This window comes from Lissotriton helveticus, chromosome 8, assembly GCF_964261635.1.
Source record: "Lissotriton helveticus chromosome 8, aLisHel1.1, whole genome shotgun sequence".
NCBI classification, from domain to species: Eukaryota; Metazoa; Chordata; class Amphibia; order Caudata; family Salamandridae; genus Lissotriton; species Lissotriton helveticus.
The window spans coordinates 1,191,393,612-1,191,414,887 of record NC_136069.1 but is presented as its reverse complement, the minus strand read 5'-3'; the positions used below and the strand labels follow the sequence as shown (position 1 = coordinate 1,191,414,887).

The 21,276-nt window shown below is 45.4% G+C and overlaps 1 protein-coding gene across 1 annotated transcript in view; it reads left to right on the top strand.

The window, feature by feature from the left end:
• Nucleotides 1-21,276, top strand: part of GCC2 (GRIP and coiled-coil domain containing 2) — a 413,631-nt gene that overhangs the window by 173,121 nt on the left and 219,234 nt on the right. Inside the window, exons 10-11 of the mRNA XM_078658140.1 lie at nucleotides 3,001-3,120; nucleotides 19,845-20,009. Coding sequence (XP_078514266.1) covers nucleotides 3,001-3,120; nucleotides 19,845-20,009 — 285 coding nt within the window. The remainder of the gene's footprint in view (nucleotides 1-3,000; nucleotides 3,121-19,844; nucleotides 20,010-21,276) is intronic.

Genomic DNA, 21,276 nt, shown 5'->3' with positions numbered 1-21,276 from the left:
ATAAGGAACTAACCTCAAAGCTAGAATAGTCATAGTGCCAATGGTGTCCGTGTATCACACCTTGACTCAGATTATGAATAGCACTGTCGAGAAAATTGCATAGAAAAGCTACCAAAAACACAGAGAGATACCCAGACCTCAAGTGTACGGCCTGGGTGCACAAATTGGCGCATCAAAATAGTCAGGTATGTTTGCTCCCAACATGGCTTACACACTTACTAGGTGTAGCAACCTATATCAATTATTCAATCCACCCTCTCCAGGCTCACCTGTCCGTCGGTGCCTCTGTTCAGAGACGAGCGGAAGGGAAGGTGCCTTAGGGAATATCCGTTAGCTTTTAAATATTCTGGCTTCCTGATTAGTAAGCCAATTACGGCCGATATTGGGACCGATAGCTGGGTATAGCTAAAATCACAGGGAGAGCTAACCCGCGTTTGTCAGGAAGTGAGCCAGATCTGACACGCCTGGCACTGATCTCTGCGCGCATGCGCAGATGCGCTCAGCATCGATTAAAGGAGCACTGTACTGTTGCGCATGCGTGAGGCTGTTTATCACGGCTCTGAAAAGTAATCGGATGGCTTAAACTGGAAGGATCCAGCAAAGCAAGGGTCAGACAAAAGACAAGGGTGGCGGCTTGTGGACAAGAGGAGTCACACACAATTAAATTAGGTGAGCTTGTATGATGCAAACGGGAAATATGTTTGCATCTGGAAAAACCCGCAACAAAAAAGTTGCTCTTAATACTCAAAAACAAATGTGTGGAGGGTCAGAAGGGGATATATTTTAATGACCTGTCAACTTATGCCCCATTGTTAGATACAAAACACGAAAAAGGAGACCAGGTCAGTTGATGGTGTGCTGTCCTAAGGGAGGGAAGGAATCGCAAGGACACCCGTGTGAATAAATATGTAGGGTCACATTGGGCTACATAAGTCCCATCAGACCACCATCTTGGCGGTATATCATCATATGGGAAGGGCAGTTTATTCCATTACCCGCCCATGTGACGGTGCGGGAAAGGAAATCAGTATATTCTGCCACAGTATTGCCCAAAAAAGTGTGAGAAAGAAATATGCAGTGCAAAAAAAGGGGGGGTTTTCATTTATTTAAAAACGACTACCTAGACTAAGGAAATAACTTATCAACATAAGCGCAGGTGTCATGATTAAAAACACGCCTAGTAGCGAAAAAGTAAGGCTACATTATGGCGCTGCGTAGGATGGTCGACTAGTTTCAGCTTGATGGAGTGGTGCTCCAGCTTTCATCAGGACCTTAGAATAGAAACGCTACTGCAAAATAAACTCTTGGGTGTACTGGTATAGAAAAGTACAAATTGTATCAAAATTACTGTACAAAGAAATATCACCCAAGGCTTGGAACCTCTATATCCTCTGCTCACCTCATGATGTACCACCCATGACTACAGTTGTCCCCACACTGGGGCCTAGGTAGAATCTATTTCTGGCTGCGTCTTCAGCTATATGTTTCTACATACAACGTAGTGATCAGCACAGCCCAATCTGTTAGTGCAAGCTCCTTACTTAGTTCGCAAGACAGACTTCTCGGTACAATGGAATAATGTTAGTATGCTTTGTACGCCACTGTCACACCCTTGTGGGTGTACAGTTCCTGTCCCACATACACACTATTGTATGTGGTACAATAGTGTGTATGTGACAACTCCCACAGTTTTTGTTAATTGAAAATAACATTCTTGGACATGAACGCCTCCCTTAAGCCTATTTGGTATGCTGTGTCGGGCAAGATATCTATATGCACAGACATTACTACTCTGATGTTTTGTATGAAAAAAATGAGAGCCCTCATTTCCAGAGTTCCGAGGTCTTGCAGAGTATTGAACAAGAACATCTATGCTCCTGTTATCAGCTTGGTCATGGTACAAAATTTGATTGCAGATAAATGAAACATGTTGAATAAGATATCCCTCAACCAGGAGGTGTGCGGTGTTCAACCTGTTCTTATTTCAATGGGAATTTCCGTTTTAGATTCTCATTGCAGTCTTACATTTATTTTGTGTAGCTTAGTGTATGACCACAAACCTCTGCTTACTCCCAGACTTATGCAGCCAGATGCTGGATTAATGCCCTTCTCAAGAGCAACATTTGCAAAAAGTGAACTTTAGTTATTTATAATTAATGCAGAGGAACCATTAAGGAGCACATTGGTAGATTCCACCTTTTTTCTTGAAACATTGACTCCAGCTCAGCCTGTCAGATCTGGAGTCTGACCAGCATCATTATATATTTGCAATGTTCTGTTGATTCATTCTAGGGTGTGGGAAAAAATGTTATGAACAAAATTGTTATCCTTCCGCACGATTCTTCAGTGTACATAGAGGCAATACCACAGCCCAACATTTTTTACTTCAGCCACCTTCCCCAAGATAAACTGGCTCTTACATTTTAGCTATGTCTTACAGTTAGTTTCACCACTTTATGAAATGCTTAACGAGCCAAAGTGAGGCCACTGTTTTGTGTCAGGCTACTTGAATTATGTTGATCAGTAAAAATAGTATAGTAGCTCTATAATTTCACTCTCACAGTCTAGGTTTGGAGTTGTTCCAGAAATTATAAAGATGATATCTTGAGCTATACTTCTTTCTGCAGCTTTAATATGTGGTTAGATATTCTACTAGAAATCTTCTAAGCGCAGAAAATATTTAACCTTAGTCCTTTTCCTTGTGACCCCCATTTAATGGAGTGTTTTTACAGTACACATTACAAACATGAACCTACAGCAAAAATCCAATATGAAAATAAATATTTGAACAATCATTTTGTTTTCTTTATTTAAAGTAAATTTAATAAAGTTGATCTAATATGTGCAGTAGAGTTTGTTTTTCGTTCCATTTTACTGAAAAATAGTATGCCATTTTAGCTCGTATTGTATTTTTTTATTTGGAAGTACCAGGTTCTTACCTTAAAGTTTTTGTTAAATTTGCATTCTTTAGTTAAATATGTGTTTCTTTTTCTCCTTCAGAATCTTTTAGTTGAGTATGACAAGCAAGCAGAGCTACTGGATGTGGCTAAGGAACGAGCAGAGTACAGTGAACGTCAAATAGAGGAGCTCACCAAGCAGCTACAGGCTGCATATCAACAGGTACAGCACAATTTAAACTGATCAAAGTGTGGGCACAATAGTTCATAATGTAGATTCTCTGCACAAAGTACATCCTTTCAAAGCTGTACTTGAGAACTTATAGAAAATGTTTGGTAGGTATACCTGCTCTCCTGATCCATACATATATAGTACGCCAGAGGTATAAAGTCAATACAGCCATTGTGCATGCAACTTTCGTAAATAAGTTAATTTCTAGACCATTTCCTTCTGTGTAATTTTATTACTTTCTTTGTCAATCGCATTTTCAATTAAATGCATGTTCTTTGATTATGTTTAAGCATGTGTAGCTGTTTTGCATCTTTGTGACATGCAGCGAGTGCTGACAGTCTTACTATCTAGAAATCTCTATTAAGGTAAATCCCCGTAACACAGAAATATCTTCTCATCTATGTAGTTTCTGTGAGCTTGTGGAAATATACCACCTTTCAGCAGTGGTATATATGTATGCAAAAAAGGAGCAGAGAACTCTGGTTAGTTCCCAAGTTTAGGTACTCACCTCAAATGTCTGTTTTTCTAGCAAAGTTTTTAAGCATAGGATTAGCACAGTGCTACTTATGCCTAGTTGGAAAAGGACAAAGTATTTTGCCATCCAAGACAAGCTGTAAAAAAACAAAAGCCTTTTACCACTCCAGGCACAGTATTACAGCTATGAATTGGTAAAATACCATGCAAGTCAACCCGGAATGAAAAAAAAGCAACTCCTGACGTGTTTCGCTGTCATAGCTTTTCAAAGATATTTAGCTTTGTTCGGAGACAAGGGAGAACCCAATAGAACCCGGTAGAAGTTAAAATAATGCCCTTTCAGGCTTAGAGTGACACTTAAATCATCCAAAAAAGCAGAGAGCTGTTTTCCACCTAAACGTGGGAACTACCCACGTTTCTCTGCTTTTTTTTGTATATTTTATGCAACACTCTAAGGCTGAAAGGGTATCGTGTTAATTTATACTGAGTGCTCGCTTGTCTCTAGACCAAGCTAAACCTCTCTAAAGAGCTATAATAATAGCGAAACACATGTCAGGGGTTGCTTTAATACACTCCAGGTTGACTTGGATGGCATTTTACCAATCCATAGCTGTAATACTGTGTCTGGAGTGGTAAAAGGCTTTTGTCAATTTACAGCTCGGCATGGATGGCACGGAGCTAATCCTATGCCTAAAATATTTGCTAGAAAAACAGACATTTGAGGTGAGCAGATTCAGAGTGTTGCTGGTGTTGTAAGGTGCTCTATACAGGAGCTGCTCTAACCTAAACTTCGGATAGCCCAGGGATCTGCTTCTTTTTTGCATGGTTTATGCAGCACTCTAAGCCTGAAATGATATTGGTTTGTTATATATATTATTCACTGAAAAAAAACTAAAGTTAAATTAACATTATAGTTGGGTGAAATATTCAGTTACAATGGACCGTTTTAAACTAAAAAAAAACAAAACTGAAATTCACCAGTTATAGTTATCTCAAATAACTATTGCTTGTGCCCTACGGTAACTATAACTCCCGCCTCCACCATGCACAGGCCCATGATTTGGAGCGGGAACAGGACTTGTGCTTCAAACATGGCCTCTTATGTTTGTCGATGTAGAGCTTCGCATCCCAGTCCCGGATCACCATCACTTGTCGGATGACTTGGAGATGTGGCTAGAGCCCAGATAACAAAGACTCACCTTGTGCGTGTCAGTCACTTACATCTCCTTCCTGCATTTGCAGCATGGTGTGAAACCTATAGTTTTAGAGGTGACACGCTTTCCTAGCACATTGTAAAATATTTAGGGCTATCATTAGATTGATTTAAGTTGAGAGCAGATCACTGGATCTGTGTCAGAAGGCTTGAGGGAAAATGAGCTGATAACAGTACACAAGGTGGCGCTTATATACAGCTCTGCTCTGTCACTTCTGGGGAGGTGCAAAGCCGCACAGTGTTACGTGCTAGCATGCAGGTGCACTACTATAAAGTTTTCAAGGTATATTCTGGAACCTGGACAGTGTTCAAAAGGTAAAAAACTGCATTTGGATATATCCATCAGAATAAATTAGCTGCAGAGCACATATAGCAGTGGGAGGACTGAGACTCCCACATCAACCTCAATGCAACCAAGTGGCCAGACTTTACTACTTTTAATATTGGACTGAAGCGGATGCAGACAAAATATGATACTTTGTAGGTCTCATGCTTGGAACATTTTCTGTGGGTGGCACTGCACATTTCAGAAAGTATCCTTTATACCCTTATTTGGGAACTGTGATTTGGCAGCGTGAATCCTTTTCTGGATTCACATGCTGTGCATCATTCCGCCAGCCATCTAGTGGTTGAATCTGGAATTGTCTTCTTTATTTCCCCCTTGTTTGGTCGCTTTCGACCACCATTTGGTGCTGGGTACGTCCCTTGTGTGATGGCAGACGGTATCCAGGAGGTTGATGTACGTGGTGGCCATCTTCAGATTCTTTTTTCTGCCATTGGGTCTGGAAGCAAGACTGGAAGTTCCGAAGAAAGTTTTAGTTTTTCCCGAAAAAAAACTGCAAAAGAAGATTATCATCAAAGAAAAATCAATCAACCGACGCTGTACTTGGAGGCAGGAGCAGAGCGTCCGTTTGAACACCAGAGGACTACTCCGGTCCACAAATGGCGAGGTAGGGGTAATGGAGAATACCTCTTTCAAATTCTGCCCCAAGTGCCACCACAAATCCTCACAACACGACCCACACAACGTTTGCAACCTTTGCCTGCCTGAAGATCATCAGGACAAGGACTGTGAGGCCCGCGCAGCATTCTTGCCGAAGACACTCAACACACGCCAAAACCAAAGGCAGGCCTATTACACCACAATGTCGTAGCCGACGAATAAACCTTTCATGAGGGACCTGGGTTTCTCTAGCGACGAAGAAGAGCAGGGAGCTCCAGCAGAGTCGACACACGAAGGATCGGCTGTAGAAATAATAGAAAAGGACTCCAAAAAGATCCCGCCTAAAAGAAGGCGAGGGAGTCGAAAAAAAAGACGGAGAAGGTAAGACATAAAGATACGTCGGAACCGAAGGGCCACGAACATAAGACACACAAGGCAGCCCCGACGCCGAGCAAGAAGGCGATCGAGGGTCAGCCGGGATCAAAAGAACCCCACGGAACCCATCCAAAGGTTACCAAAGAGGGAAAAACGCAGAAGGCACCAAACCCAAGGGCCGCTATCGAACCCGCAAAAAAGGGCACAACATCACCGAAGACTAACGTAGATGCCGAAAAAAACGTCCCCGGCCTCTGACGCCGAGAGCGCCCTCGAGGTCGAAAGGAAAAGGAGAAGACTCAAGGTGGAAATGGCTACGTTCTTACTGAAGAAAAAGGAATTAGACGCCTCATTAAAGGATTTTCGAATCCCTAAGACACCGGCTGCCGAACCGGAAAATGTCGACGCTGAAGAAGCCGAGGGGGAGGACGAAGGTATCTTCGAGTCCCCACCAACACCGGAACCTAGAGGCGAAGATCCCGAGGAATACGGAGACGTACCGGAGGAAGAGGAAAACGCAGAAACCTTCGAGGACACATGGAACAATCTCGATATCGCGAGTCCAGAGGAAGTGATCTGCAGCTACCCTTCGAAAGCATCACCCCCAGATGAAATTGCTTTCTATAATGACATTGTAAAAGGGGCAGCAAACCAATTTGGTATTCCCTTAGAGTAAGAAAAGGGGGACACATGTTTCCTGCTGGAAACCCTAGCACCTGCAACTAAGGGCACAATATCTACCCATGTTGCAAAGTATCCAGGACCATGGCAAAGAAGCCTTTATAGAACCAGCTTCAAACAAAGGGGTAACTCCCAGAGTGGAGAAAAAAATATAAGCCCTCGTCAAGGGACCCAAAATACATACAGGGAAACACTATACCTGACCCCATCATTGAAACCACAGCCTGTTGGGTGGCCAGTCCAGTCCGGATTTTGCAGTGAGCAGCGACTCAGGAGCCTAGCTGAGCAGGAGCAGCGCGGACCGCTCTGCGAGCCGATAAACCGAAGAACCAAAACCAAATTGGCGTTTGCTTCCGTCTTAGACTGGCTGACGGCGCAAGGCAAAGGCAGATAACCCAGAGGCAAACTGCGGGTGTGGGCGCTGGCGCAGGTGCGAGCAGGCGCTTGGTACCCGTCTTGGACCCGACTCGACCCGACCCGGCGTACACCTTTGCTCTGGAGGACAGTGGAACAGCGCAAGCCGAGAACGCCAAGGGAAGCGGCTCTGTCGGCAGAAGAAAAAGCCGATTAACTCACCAGCAGCTGAGGGCCCAGGTGAAACCCGTTCTTGCCCCGGCCCCACCCCTTCGGTCCAGGTAGCACACTCCACGGGGGGGGGCGTGCAGAGCGGAGCAGAGCACGGAGAGGAGCACTGGTGCCCAGGAGGGAGGAGCACCGGTGGAGCACCAGAGCGCGAGAGCGGGATTAAAGGAGCGGAGGAGGAGAGGCACTCCACGGGCTCAGTCAGCAGTGAGCAGAGAGCAGAGAGCCCTTGGCGTGTCCGGGTGAGGGAGCAGGCAGCTGAGGTGAGCGACTCTATAACCTTCGGACTAGGATATTGGTCAGCTGTGGGCCTGATACAAGTCGCCAGTTACATTGCGTGAGTCAAGACTTACTACTGGAGAGGCACTGAGCGCGAAGCAGCTGCTGCTTGTTGGTATCCCTGAGAGCGGGAACCAGAGCAGGGAGAGCTGTGTGACCCGGAGCAGAGCAGAGCAGGGAGAGCCTAGCCCGGCTACGAGAACGGAGCAGTGGGAGCCGAGAGCCGGCAACCCGCGTGAAGCCCTGCACTGGTTTCTATTCTCTGGCTCTCTTCCTAACCCTCCGTGCACTTACCTCTCCTGATAGGTCAGGTGGAGTGCAGTCTTCTTCACCCCTCCTGTTAAACCGCCAATCATCACCTTGGGGGCCTACCATGGAAGACCGCAAGCAACTCAGAAAACTCCCACGGAGGAAAGGTACTACCCTCCGCTCCGCTTCCCCTGGAGGGGCCCAGCAGGAGTCACCCCCACCCAAAGACGAGACGCCAAATACAGGCGGCCTATCATCGCAAGCGCAATTGCAACCTCGGATTAACGACTTCTTTACTAAAACCCCTGTCCAAAAGGTCTTTTCCTCTATTCAATTATCTCAGCAGGACACAGACTTAAAAGTTGACATCCAGATGGACAACCTCTGCTCCCCGGACCGGCCTACGTTAAAAACTCAACCCCGGAGAAACCCTCCCTACCCTCTCCCGGACCTTCCACCACACACGAGACAATTCACGAGTCATTCCATAAGACCCACCAGCTGCTCACCTTCTCCCAGGAGGTTGCTGTCACGACTCATGACAGCCCTCTTCTTTCACTGTCCGCCTTCTCTGTAGCACCTGGAAACACAGCCTTACCAGCCCTTAGCTCAGAATCTACAGATATCACGATTTTAAACAACGCGACTAAGCTAGAAGTCGAAGCCCAAGTCCATGGCAGTGTCCCGTTGTCACCATCTAAACATACCGACAATTGTTATATTGTAGACTTAACATCGAAGGCTCAATTACCACCCAGTCCAATTGTATGCTATGGGGCCTCTTCCACTAGCCGGAACGTCTCCCTACCTTCAGACAAGAGCCCAAAAAACGATGGCCTCTCATTGTCTCACAAACTATCCAACCGATTCCTGGCCTCCTTAGAAAGTCGAATTGAGGAATCACTCGCCCACTCACCAGGCTTCAGTTCCCCCTCAAACTTCTTCAGAAACCCTCCAGAGGACCAGGAATCATCTGTGTTCACTCTACCGGACCCCATAAACTTCATTTCGGTCTCACTGACATCCCTCCATGCCAAACAAGACGCGATTGCCAAGGCCACGCTATGGCAGTCGCAGAAAATGGAGCTGCAGATCGATCTAATGCAAACTTTGGCATCAACACTGTTGGATCTGGGCTCCAGGATACGAACCCTTGAAGACCTGGCAGGGACAATGGGCTATCGGGGTTCCTGCCCCTGCAGCCCAATAATCAACAAACTCTCGTCCCTCCCTGAAATCATGGGCGCAATCCTGAACAGCGTAGAGTGCCACAGCAGCAGACAAGGACCGTCTCAGCCTACGCTTATGCAAGAGTCTCAAACTTCACTTATCCTCGAAGACCCTTTACGCTCCGCCGCACCAGCTGGCCCATGCCCTGTGAGAAAAAATACACCCCCTTGTGTCGACCAAGCTATTAAAAGTTCGTCCAGCCTTTCAATAGGGACCAGTCCCGGCCCGCTCTCAGCGGGTTTGGATCTCACCGAAACCACATCGACGCAAGTATCATCCACGCGTTCCGACCGCCCCAACAGTGCCCACACGGACCTGATTCACAGCGTTCCTAAGCCTCCAACGAAAACCTCACTGTCAAGGTGGGAGAGAAAAAAACTAAAAAAAACAATCTAAAAAACAACGCTTATTGAAAAGAAGAACGGGGCTCGAAGGGTTAGTGGCACCCAGTCTACCAGTTAATAAATCAAGGGGTCTCCCCTACTTCCCCATTTTCAACCCACCGGTAAAACCTGAAATAAAACACAACAAGAAAAGTAAGGCCCCCGCTGGCCCAACGGTCACCAGCGAACAGCACGGGTCATCAACCCTGGGGAGCTCCGGGATCACAAGAGCCTCAGAAATGCACACCTCAAATACAGTAAATGTATTACTGCCAAACAAAACCATAGGAACAAGTACCAAAGACTACAGCGCTGGGAATCAGAATAACCCCGCACAGCTCACTGTAGCAATAATGGAAGACCGGAACAGTCCACCTCAATCCCATGGAATGGCAGAAATTACGAACACGGATCTTCACAGCCCAATAGTGGGCATTGCCACAGACTGTAGTGCGCCCCATCAATCAGAAGACTTAACTAAAGCCTGCTGTGACCTCCACCTACAGCCGCAAAGGTACTTTTTGCCTCAAGTGCCACAGGCCTCGGGTATGATGATAAGCCAATCGGAGAGGTCCGTTTACCCACCTGAAGCTTGCTTTCAACTTCAGATGGCGACAGCTCCTTTACCTGGTACAGCCAGGAGCCCGGAAAAGAGAGCAGAACTAGTATTTTATCCACACTACGAGCACAAGGGCCCACATGATATTCTTAACAGACGCAACCTCCTCCGCCTGTTCAACTGCATTCCAGCACTGGCCGGGCTTACCTCCTCAGACCTTACGTCAGTCAAGTTCTCCACAATACCAGGGAGAGGGGACTTAGAGGCCACCATTACAACATGGTCTCAGGAATCCATTAGGAATGCAATTTTTAAGGAAGCCAACCAATTTGAAAACTGGGGCATCGAAATGTGGGTCCCCACCCAACAAAAATATCCCCATGTCCTTCTTCCACAGGCCCCTGTGAAACAGCTTACCAGCGTACTGAAGGGGTCCCGGGGCGCAACCCATGCCTGGCTTCCAGAAGCGTCGAAAGCGGATAATCTCCTAAATATTGCATGCCATAAAAACCAACGTACGATAAGCTGTAAATTGAAATGCCCTGTCCCCCATGTCAACGACATGTGCTACGGAGACTCAGTCCCAGAGTCATCAATCAACTTTGCCCAGTAACAGCGACCCTCCTAATAAGATCACCAACTGGCCCGATTCCAAACTAACTATCACAACTGGGAATACGAGCAGGCTAAAGTCAACCCTAGCTTCAAAATCAGCCGTTGAATTCCTGAACAAAAGCGACATAATCTGCTTTCAGGAGACCTGGTCTCTATCCCCCTCGCCTCGCCTTGGCTATCATGAACTTTTCCAACCGGCCGCTAAAGTCAAATCTTATGGAAGACCCTCAGGGGGCCTCTCCATTTTCATTAGCCACAGGTGCAAGTTAACGGCCACACCCATCACTCGGAACCTGACGGCAGGGCAGACGGTTTTGATTACCGGTCTGTCTTTTTCAGGCAGGGCACGCTCTATCCTCCTAATTAACATTTATCATAATACAGCAAAAACCGCAAAATCATCTGCAACGGACCTGATGATAAAACAACTGGAAGACCTTCTAGCGGAATTTGCATCAATGGAGGTACTGCTACTAGGAGACTTCAACATCAAAGACCTCGCATCCAACGGCCTCTTAGCTAGGAAAAACAAAGAGCAAGAAGCGATGATCACTTTTCTAACAACCCATAACTTCCGCTCGGCTCAGCAAATTTCGCAGGAACTGCTCCCGGATGCTCATTTCTTGCCAACATTTAGGAGAATCTCTACCATTGATTACATCTTTCTTTCCCCGCTTCTGGGTAATCGTCTGGCCAGGATGGAAATCCCCTACCGCTTGGAGAGTGACCATAACCCCATAGTGGCCACACTGGACCTGCAAGTGCAAGCTGCTCGCGAAACGGCAGAGGTGGGGCATTCAACGCGAGCTGAATTGCACACAATGGTTAGGAGAATCAAATGGGACTCACAGGGATCCGCCAAGGTGGGAACCTGGCTCAAGGACGAAACGCGCAACTTCAATCACATTGCTCCGATAGAATCACACCACCGGTGGGATAACTCCATCGCTAAGCTACAGGATCTCCTGGCAGGGCCCGCGCTCCATCATAGAACATTCGGGCCACATCCGAGGCAAACTCACGACCCACTGCTAGCCCTCCAAAGAAAGACCCTCAGGAAGGCCGTCCGACGGCACAATCTAATTGGAACTGTGCTCTCCGCCAAAAAGGTGGCATCGCTGCGGACGACCTACAAGAAATCCTTATGGGAGAACAAGAGACTCAAAGAACAGTCTGAGTGGGTAAAAATCTTTGCCCTTCTCAAGAACAAAAGTCAGTCCCAGTTTTGGAACTATATGAACAAACTCCGCTCCACCAACAAGACGAGAGGAAATGCAGTCTGTGAAGAAGCCTGGGCCCTGCACGTGTCCGACCTATATCGCAGCGACTCTGGCGACCCTGCGGAGATAGTACTAAGAGATCGCGCTGCTTCCACTCAAATAGAAACCTTCGAGTTGACCACTGCAGCCGAGGTCACCAAGTATCTGCGAGCCATGAAAAAAGACGGAGCTCCAGGGCCCAATGGTCTACCAGCTGGGATATTTAAATGCGCCCCGGAAGAGTGGGCTGACCTTCTGACTCCGCTATTTAACAACGTTTTCGCGACAGGCCAGCTCCCAGACTCTTGGTTAGGTTCGACTCTATGCCCCATAGTCAAGAAAGGTGACCCTGCGTCACCGGCTAACTACCGCCTCATTGCCCTTTTAGACCTGGAGGCAAAGGCATACGCTCGATGTCTTCTTCGGTTGCTGGAAAAATGGGTCGAAGAAAACAATATACTACCATACTACCAAACTGGGTTCCGGGCATCGGCCTCCACAATAGACAACATTATTACTCTAGCCGCTCTGAGTCAAAAAGCTGCACAAAAAAACCACCTTCCACTCTATTGCTGCTTTATAGACTACAGCGCGGCTTTTGACAAAGTGTCTCGGAACATCTTGTGGAGGAAGCTGAACAAATGGGGGATCCCGCATGACCTACTAGACGCACTAATTGCTCTGCATAAGAACACGTGGGTGCGAATTAAAACCAGCCCAAAGACACTTTCCTCAAGAATTGCCGTAGAAGATGGACTAAAGCAAGGCTGTGTTCTCGCCCCACTGCTGTTCAATCTCTACACAGCCGACCTCGGAACATTCTTGGAGAATAGTTACCTTCTCCCGCCAAAATTGGGTCCTGCCAAAAAGCCTCTTCACATATTACAATATGCAGATGATATTGTAATAATGGACCAAGCAAAATCGGGTCTCCAACGGGCTTTAAATAGGCTCCATACATATAACTCCGCCAATGCCCTGAAAATCAACCAGGCAAAGACGAAGGTACTGGTATTTGGCAGATGTAAGAACAAGAAAAGGCTGGCATGGAACATCGGACCCGCCAGGATTAATACAACAGTAAAATATAATTACTTGGGAGTCTGGTTCAACGAGGCGTCTAGGCCTACCGCTCACCTAGCCGCTCTGCAAAAGAGAGCAGGCGCAATAACATTCTCCCTGACCCGGCTGAACCAAACTCTGAGCAGCCCCTCTGCAGAAGCTATCCTGAAGGTGGCTAAAGCCACTCTACTTCCTGCATTAACTTATGGTCACCAGGCCTTTCCTGGAGCGTGCTCCTCCAGTCTTGAGCTCGCCCAAATCTCCACCTATAAAAAACTTTTCCATCTGCCAAGTTTTATTCAGCGGGCTAGACTACGACTGGAGCTGGGCCTACAAAGACAATCTCTTTACTGCGAGGCCGACACCCTGAAATACTTTATTAGGACCCTAAAAGCAGGTGATAACACTCTTAAATTCCAGCTAAAAGGAATCCTGTCTAGCCCGGGCAATCCCTGGAACACCCAGATTATAAAGGCCATTAGAGTGTTAGCGATTGACGAGTCATCTCTCCCCTCAGCCACTATTCCATACTCGGCCTGGAAAAGCACCATCAATAAGCAAGTCAAACTTATTTCACAGTCTATGGATCTGCAGGCTCTAAAGGCACCAACCATTCTGCTCCCTTTGAACTCTTCGTATCTTCTTGGGCGCCCACAAGCATACTGCCAGGAAAACTTAGGCAAAGTGGCTAGGGAGAACATCATGTTTATGCGACTTCTAGGCCTGCGCTCGACGGCCTTTAATAAATGGGCCCCAACAAGCGAGGGGGGAGCATGTAGGCTGTGCAAATACCACTCCGAATCATGGCTGCATCTCCTGTGCTGCTGCCCGGCTCTAGCAGCCCCCAGGAGGTCCCTTTTGAAACCCTTGTTCCTAAAATGGGGCGCCAGGACGTGCTTGGAGGCCTCTGCCTTGTGCTTTACATCTACTGACATTCAAGCACTTGCTAGGTTTGGAAAATTTGTGAGACGTTTGGACAAGCTTTTATTACCCCCCTTGGTTGCCATGCTTCCTCCCCCTCAAAGACTCATTACAGACTTTTTTCGTCCCTCGGCCCAGTACCCTCTGTATTAACTATTTTATCCGGCCAAGTATAGCAAAACGTTCACATAGGCAACCATAATACTGCTTCTTAATAAGCCTACTGGCCACTCAGCCTTGTAAATTGCTTTTTAGCCTTGTTCTTATCTGATAAATGTGCTAAAAACTAAATTTTATATTCATGCGAAAGTAGACTTTGTACAGCAATAGTTTTAAGTAACTGTGCTAAACTAATAAAAAACTTGAAACTTGAAACACAGCAAGAAGGAGAGCAAATGCAGTCTCCAACACAGGACCTCCACCAGAGAAAGAAAGTAAGAGGATGGATATGATGGGGAGAAGGATGGAAAAAGAAGCTGCAACGTAGTGACGCATTGCCAACTCAAATGCCCTGTTAAACAGATATGGCCACCAATAGCGTGATGAAATAGAAGAGTTGCTGAACAAACTCTCCAAGGAGGACAAGAAAAGGGCAAGATCGATTGTCCAAGAAGGGAAAAATGTGGCTAAACACCTTGCTAAAATCAGCCCTAAATGCAGCAGATACCGCAAGCAGGCAAATGTGCACAGGAACCATACTCGGAAGGCATGCCTGGCTCAGAATTTCTGTATCTAAACAAGAAGTTCAGACATCAATCATCAACAGAACATTTAACGGGGAAGCTCTGTTTGGCAAGGAAGTGGATGAGTCCCTTCAGCAGATTAAAAAGGACAATGAAACAGAAGGGCAATGGGGGCCCTGCAACAAAAAGGTTCTTTTAAAAGAGGAGGCTTCTCTAACAGAAAGACCACAGGTAGAGGCAGCTTTGGCCAAGGACAGAAGATGCCACAACAGTCTCAGGGACAGAACCCAAACCAACAAATGGGTCAACAGTCTCGCTACCAAGCCTGGCAACAACAGCAGAAGCAGCCCTTTCAAGGTAGAGGTAATGGCAGAGGAAGAGGCCAATCCTCTGAAGGAAGAGGAAATGGCTCAAACTTACTTAGTCACAGAAAAGGACCCACACAAGACTCCAGTGGGGGGAAGAATATCCTTTTTCCACAAACAAAGAAAAAGGATCACAACAGAAAAGTGGATATTAATTTGGTACAATACGGATATTGCATAGAGCTAACAAAAAGACACCACCTGCAAATCCACCCAAAATAAGAAAATTATCCAAATCAGAACAAACATTGCTAAACACAGAGATCAGAGAACTATATCTAAAACAGGCAATCGAAATGGCACCAAAACTGGAATGGCACAAAGGAAACTACTTACCATACTTCCTTGTACCAAAACAAGATCAGACCCTAAGGCCAATCATGGACTTAAGATTCATAAACAAGTTTATACTAACACAACACTTGAAAATGTGTACCCTTCAAGAAATAATCCCACAGATTCAAAAGGGGGATTATCTAGTACCAATAGACCTCAAGGACACCTACTTACATATCCCTATGAACAAAAGGCACAGAGAGTACCTGAGAGTCCTACGCAATGGAACACACTACCAATTCAAGGTACACCCGGTCAGAATACAATCTGCTACACGGTTGTTCACAAAGTGTTTAGCCGCAGTGGTGGTACACCTAAGAAGAGAGAAGATCCACGTCTGCCCATACCTAGACGATTGGCTAATAAGGGGACGTACAAAACAAATATGCCACAATCATGTTCAAAATACAGTTCTAACGCCACAATGCCTGGATTTCTCAATAAACCACAGAAAATTGTCTACAACACCAGAAAAAGAAAAAAACCTTCCTGGGAGCAAGACTGAATACGGCAAACGCTAAGGCTTATCCCACAAAAGCCAGGATACAAGCTATCCATCACGTAACAGCCCTCTACCAAAAGGGACAGTCTCTGACAGTGAGGAAAGTAATAAAACTATGGGCATGATGGCATCATGTATCCCACTCATCCCTCACGCTCGCCTACACAAGCGCCCATTCCAAGAATGGCTCATCAACAGCTGGTCACAAGCCACAGGAAGTTGGGAGGATCTAGTGGTTGTTACACAAAGGGTGCAAGCAGAGATACAATGGTGGGCATCCAACAACATAGCACAGGCGAGACCTTTTAGGGTCCCAGCTCCATCTGTGACAATCTCCAAGGATTGCATCCCTCAATGGTTGGGGGGCACATCTCAACCAGCTGAAATATCATGGTCAGTGCAGTGAACAGGACTCCACGAAGCACATACATTTTTGGGAAATTAAAACAGTTTTTCTGACTCTCCAGGCATTCCAGAAACATATTCAGGGGAAAACCATCTTAATACAAACATACAATACAACTACAATGCTCTACCTGAACAAACAGGGTGGAACAAGGTATTTTCCCCTGAGCAAACTTGCACAGAAGATCTGGCATTGGGCAATACCACAACAAATCAATGTACAGACAGTACATCTACGAGGGGTAGACAATATCACAGCAGACCAACTGAGCAGACAAAACAACTGCTCCCACGAATGGGAGTTGAAACAGACAACAGTACAGTATCTATTCAACATCTGGGGAACACCAATGTTGGACCTGTTTGCAACAATGCACAACAAGAAATGCCAAAGCTTTGCCTCAGGGTTTCCACACCACCTGTCAAAGGGAAATGCACTTTCACTCAATTGGTCACAGACATTTGTTTATGCCTTTCCACCAATACTCCTGATGAAAGAGTGCTACAAAAAGGAAAGGAACCAGGAACAAATATAATTCTCATTGCTTCCGATTGGCCATGGCTAACCTGGTACTCAACTCTACTACAACTATCCAAAGCCGAAATGGTAAGGATCAAAGCAGAAAAAGACCTGCTGACAATGCAACAGGGCCAGATTTTTCACCCGGAACCAGCAACGCTACAACTAGCAGCCTGGCGCTGAATACATAGAATTTGGGCATCTCAATCTACAGCTCAGAAAGAAGCAAGACAACAGTCAACAAGAAAATGCTATACAGCAAAATGGAAGTGATATACCCCACATGGTGCACAACTAACAACAACACTAATACATATCTTATCTCTTGGACAGTAACATCAACTTTTCCAGATTTAAAGTGCACCTTGCTGCCATAGTGGTATACACAAGAGAAAAATCGTGCAAAAGCTTTTTTGCAAGACCAGTCATCAAAAGGTTCTTAGAAGGGGCAAAAAGAATAGCTCCACCAAGAGCTGCTCCTGTACCAACATGGAGCTTAAATACAGTACTTTCTCAACTGATGACAAAACCCTTTGACCTCATGCATGCAGCAGACCTCAAACATATTACTCTCAAAACAGCCTTTCTCATTGCTATAACATCAATGCGAAGAGTAAGTGAACTACAAGCATTAACTATACAAGAACCCTAATTACAAATCCACAAGGATAAAGTTATCTTAAAGACTAACCCACACTTTTTGCCAAAAGTGGTGTCTAAGTATCACTTAAATTAAAACATTCTCTGCCAGTTTTCTTCAAGAACCCAAAAACTAAGGCAGACAAAAGCCTCCACACCCTGGATGTAAGGGGGGGGGGGCTTTACTGTATTATTTGCAGAAAAAAGAACAGATCAGGAAAACAAAGCCGTTGTTTGTTGCTTACCCACATACCAACACAGGATCAGCTGTCTCAAAAAGCAACTATTGCAAGATGGATAGTACAAGCTATCTAGTTATGTTATGCCAATGCTAAAAAGGAACTAACAATGCAACCAACAGATCACTCCACTAGAAGAAAGGAGCAACGCTGGCATTTATGGCCAATGTACCCATTGATTCCATTTGCGCAGCAGCAGCATGGGCATCACCACACACCTTTACAAAGCATTATTGTGTGGATATACAAATAAATAAGGAATCTCAGATTGGACAAAGGGTGCTTCAACTCCTGTTTGCAAGGTCTTCCTTTCACCACAGCCTCCCAGACATGGGAGAAACCGCTACATAACCTGAAACACAGCATGTGAATCCAGAAAAGGATTCAAGCTGCAAAGCGTAATGGCTACTTGCCAGTAGGAGTCGTTTTGCAGCTTGAAGAATTTCTTAACTGCAGCCAGATTGCTCTGCTTTTATATCTAACCACAGCTGGAGCTCCATGCCTTTACCAATGTTCACTCGCCCGCCTTCTCCCACTAACTGCATCAGGGTCTCCTTGATTTCACCACTAAACTATTTCTGAGTATTTTAGCTATTACCACTATCTGCAGAGATGTCTCTGTCCTTTCACCCCTAACTACAGCCTGGTCTATCTGCTTTCATCCCTACTTCCTGCGGTGTTACCTTGCTTTTTCCACTAACTGCAGCTGGGACTTTCTGCTTTCACCTCTAACTACAGCAAAGACCTTAGGCTTACACCACTAGACTATAGCGGAGTATTTTTGCTCTTACCAGTAACTACAGCTCAGTTTCCCTCTTTTTCTCATCAATTAAAGCTGGATCACTTTTCTTCTAGCCTCAACTACATCTGGCTCTCCCTGCTTTCACCACTAAATCGTAGCAGATTGATTCTGCTAGCATCACTAACTTCTGGAGTTTCCCTGCTTTTACCCCTGTCTGAAGTTCACTCGTCGTGCTCTCTGCTCTCACTGCTAACCAGCACTCATACTTCCTGTCTTTACCACTAACCTTAGTTGTTGCCCAGCTTTCACCACTGACTACAGTAGTGTATCCTTGCTGTTCCAACAACTTAACTTGTACAACAAAAAATGAATCATTTTTTATTGTCTGTTTTGAAATAATGCCACCTTGTATTTTAAATGTACACAGAAATTGTGTTTTTAACCCCCATTTGACTTTGGACTTCATTAGTGTCTTGTGAAAATGTTGCTTACTAGGCTGGGCCAGGCCTGAGTTCCTGGGAAAAATACTAAACAGTGAGAACAAGAGTTAGGCATATACCCAGATAGGTATCAATGACACATAAGTTCACATGGAATAGTTTATCCTAGGATGCTTGGGAATGGAGGCGCTTCCCAAATTACGTTCCGACTACATATTACACCTTCCCATCTTCTTTATTCTATTGAGATCACTCACACACTTACTTATGTTGGAGAGGCTATGTTGATCCTTGTAGTTTACTGAGTGTGTGACTTTTGAGACCTCATTTTCCTAAAGTGACTCTGAATGCTCCTTATTTTAGAACTAGAATCAGTTTGTTAGGAAGTATACAAGGGAAGGAGCTTGGTTTCTAAAACCAAATACCTGTAACATATGGTCAGCTGGATGGTACAAAGTGCTACAAGTTTGAGGTTTAACTCCGAAATAGGACATTATATAGGATACTTCTGCTGATTGGCAGGGTGTTTTGGATAGGATATGCTTGAGGTTGGTTCTGGTTTGAATTTATGACCTTCCCTGAGGTGGTAATGAGCACCATCAAAGTGGTATAGTTACAAAATAACTAAAAAAGCTACTGAAAACTTAAATGTGGATTATCATAATTTTGCAATTACCCAGGTTTCCCAGTACATGGATTTCGAGTTTGCCATCCAAGCTATCAGCTTTTCATACCAGACTGAAAGTATGCAGAAGCTGAAGATGACTTCATAGGCGCAACATGTTCAGCCAATTTTTCTTAAATGAAATGCTTTTTAGTCCTATTTCCCAAATGTCTTGTGGCTTAAGCACTTGCATACATCACGAAAAGTGGTTTTAGGCATTACAGAATGTTCAGTTGATCCAATCGGATGTATTATTTAGCACTTCTCTTTTTACTTAGGAAATATTACAAATTACAGTTGTCATTTCCAAGATGTGTATTATTGATTGGCATTGGTGTTCTGTTTTTCATTTTAGCTGGAAAAGCTGAACTCTGAGAAGGAAGACCTACTAGCTCGTATTGAAACTCTTCAGACTAACACTAGGTTACTGGAATCACAGATTTTAGATTTGCATAGATCTAAAACCAGTGTGGACAAAGAGCTAGAGGCTGAAAAACTTCTAAAAGAACAGAAGGCAAAGGTAAGTGAAAAATTGCCTCTGAGGAGCTCTTTTTCATAGCAGCCCAACTTGCATTCAGATCACCAAGCAGTGATAGCTCTCCAGTGTTATACCCACCACTCCCACAGCATCCAGTTTGTCTCTTAAAACATCAGCATCAAACTTGGTGCATTCATACAAAACACAACTCTGTACATAAGACAATTTTGACTGTCCGAAAGCAGTTGACTGCTTGTATTCAAATCACTACTACCCTATTTCAACATTTATGAATATGTGCTATTTATACCCCAGCTCTACTACGTTTATTTATGTCGATCCACAGCATTTTCAAGCCCTTAAACCAGTTAGATCATGATATATATTTGAACTGCATAACATCTTCTTTATTCAAAGCCCTAGTTACTACTGATGTAGCTAAAGATATCATGGCTTTAGATGATATCGTTCTGAACTACATTGTTACATTTAGTGTTCTCCATCAGACAATTTACCATCAAGGTCAATGCTGCTATTTTAGAGCCCATACCTCTTGGCCACTTTTGACTGCCTGTGAGAAAGTGCCATCTTTCTTGCATGGTATGCCCCCACTTTTTGCTGAATTGCTGATGTACTTTGACTGAGTGTGCCCTGGGCTTCTGCCAATCAGGTCCCCGGGGCCTGTGTTCCTTCCCTAAAACTGTGTTGAAGCTAAAAACCCAATTGGCATCTCTGGCCACATGTCAGCCCCTGGTAAATGGTACCCTAGTTACCCAGGGCAGTGTGTCCAGAGAAGACCCCTAAGGGCTGCAGCACTTATTGTGCCACCCTTAGGGCCCCTGCACCCTGACGCACACACACTGCCTTTGCAGGCTGAGTGTCCAGGTGCAGAACTAAACAAAGAGTCGACATGGCACACATCCCTGTGAGCCATGCACACAAACCCACTGCCCTGGCATACATAAGTCACCCCCCTAGCTGGGTGCCCTATGCCAGTGGTGTGGGCACAGGTGCATGAGCCCTGTGCCCCTACAGTACCCAGGGCCATTCCTGGGCACTGTAAGTGCAGAGATGCCATTAAGAGAATATGGTGCTGGGAGGTTGTCGAACTCCACAGCACCATAATGGCTACACTGAAGACTGACAAGTTTGATATCAAACTTCTCAGCACATTAAACCCACACTGATGCCAGTGTGGGATTTAATGTAAAATGCACTACAGAGGGCATCCTAGAGATGAAACCTAACCTACAATCCACGTCTTGTCTGAGAGGCTGCCTAGGCTGCCACACAGCAGACATGTTGCTGG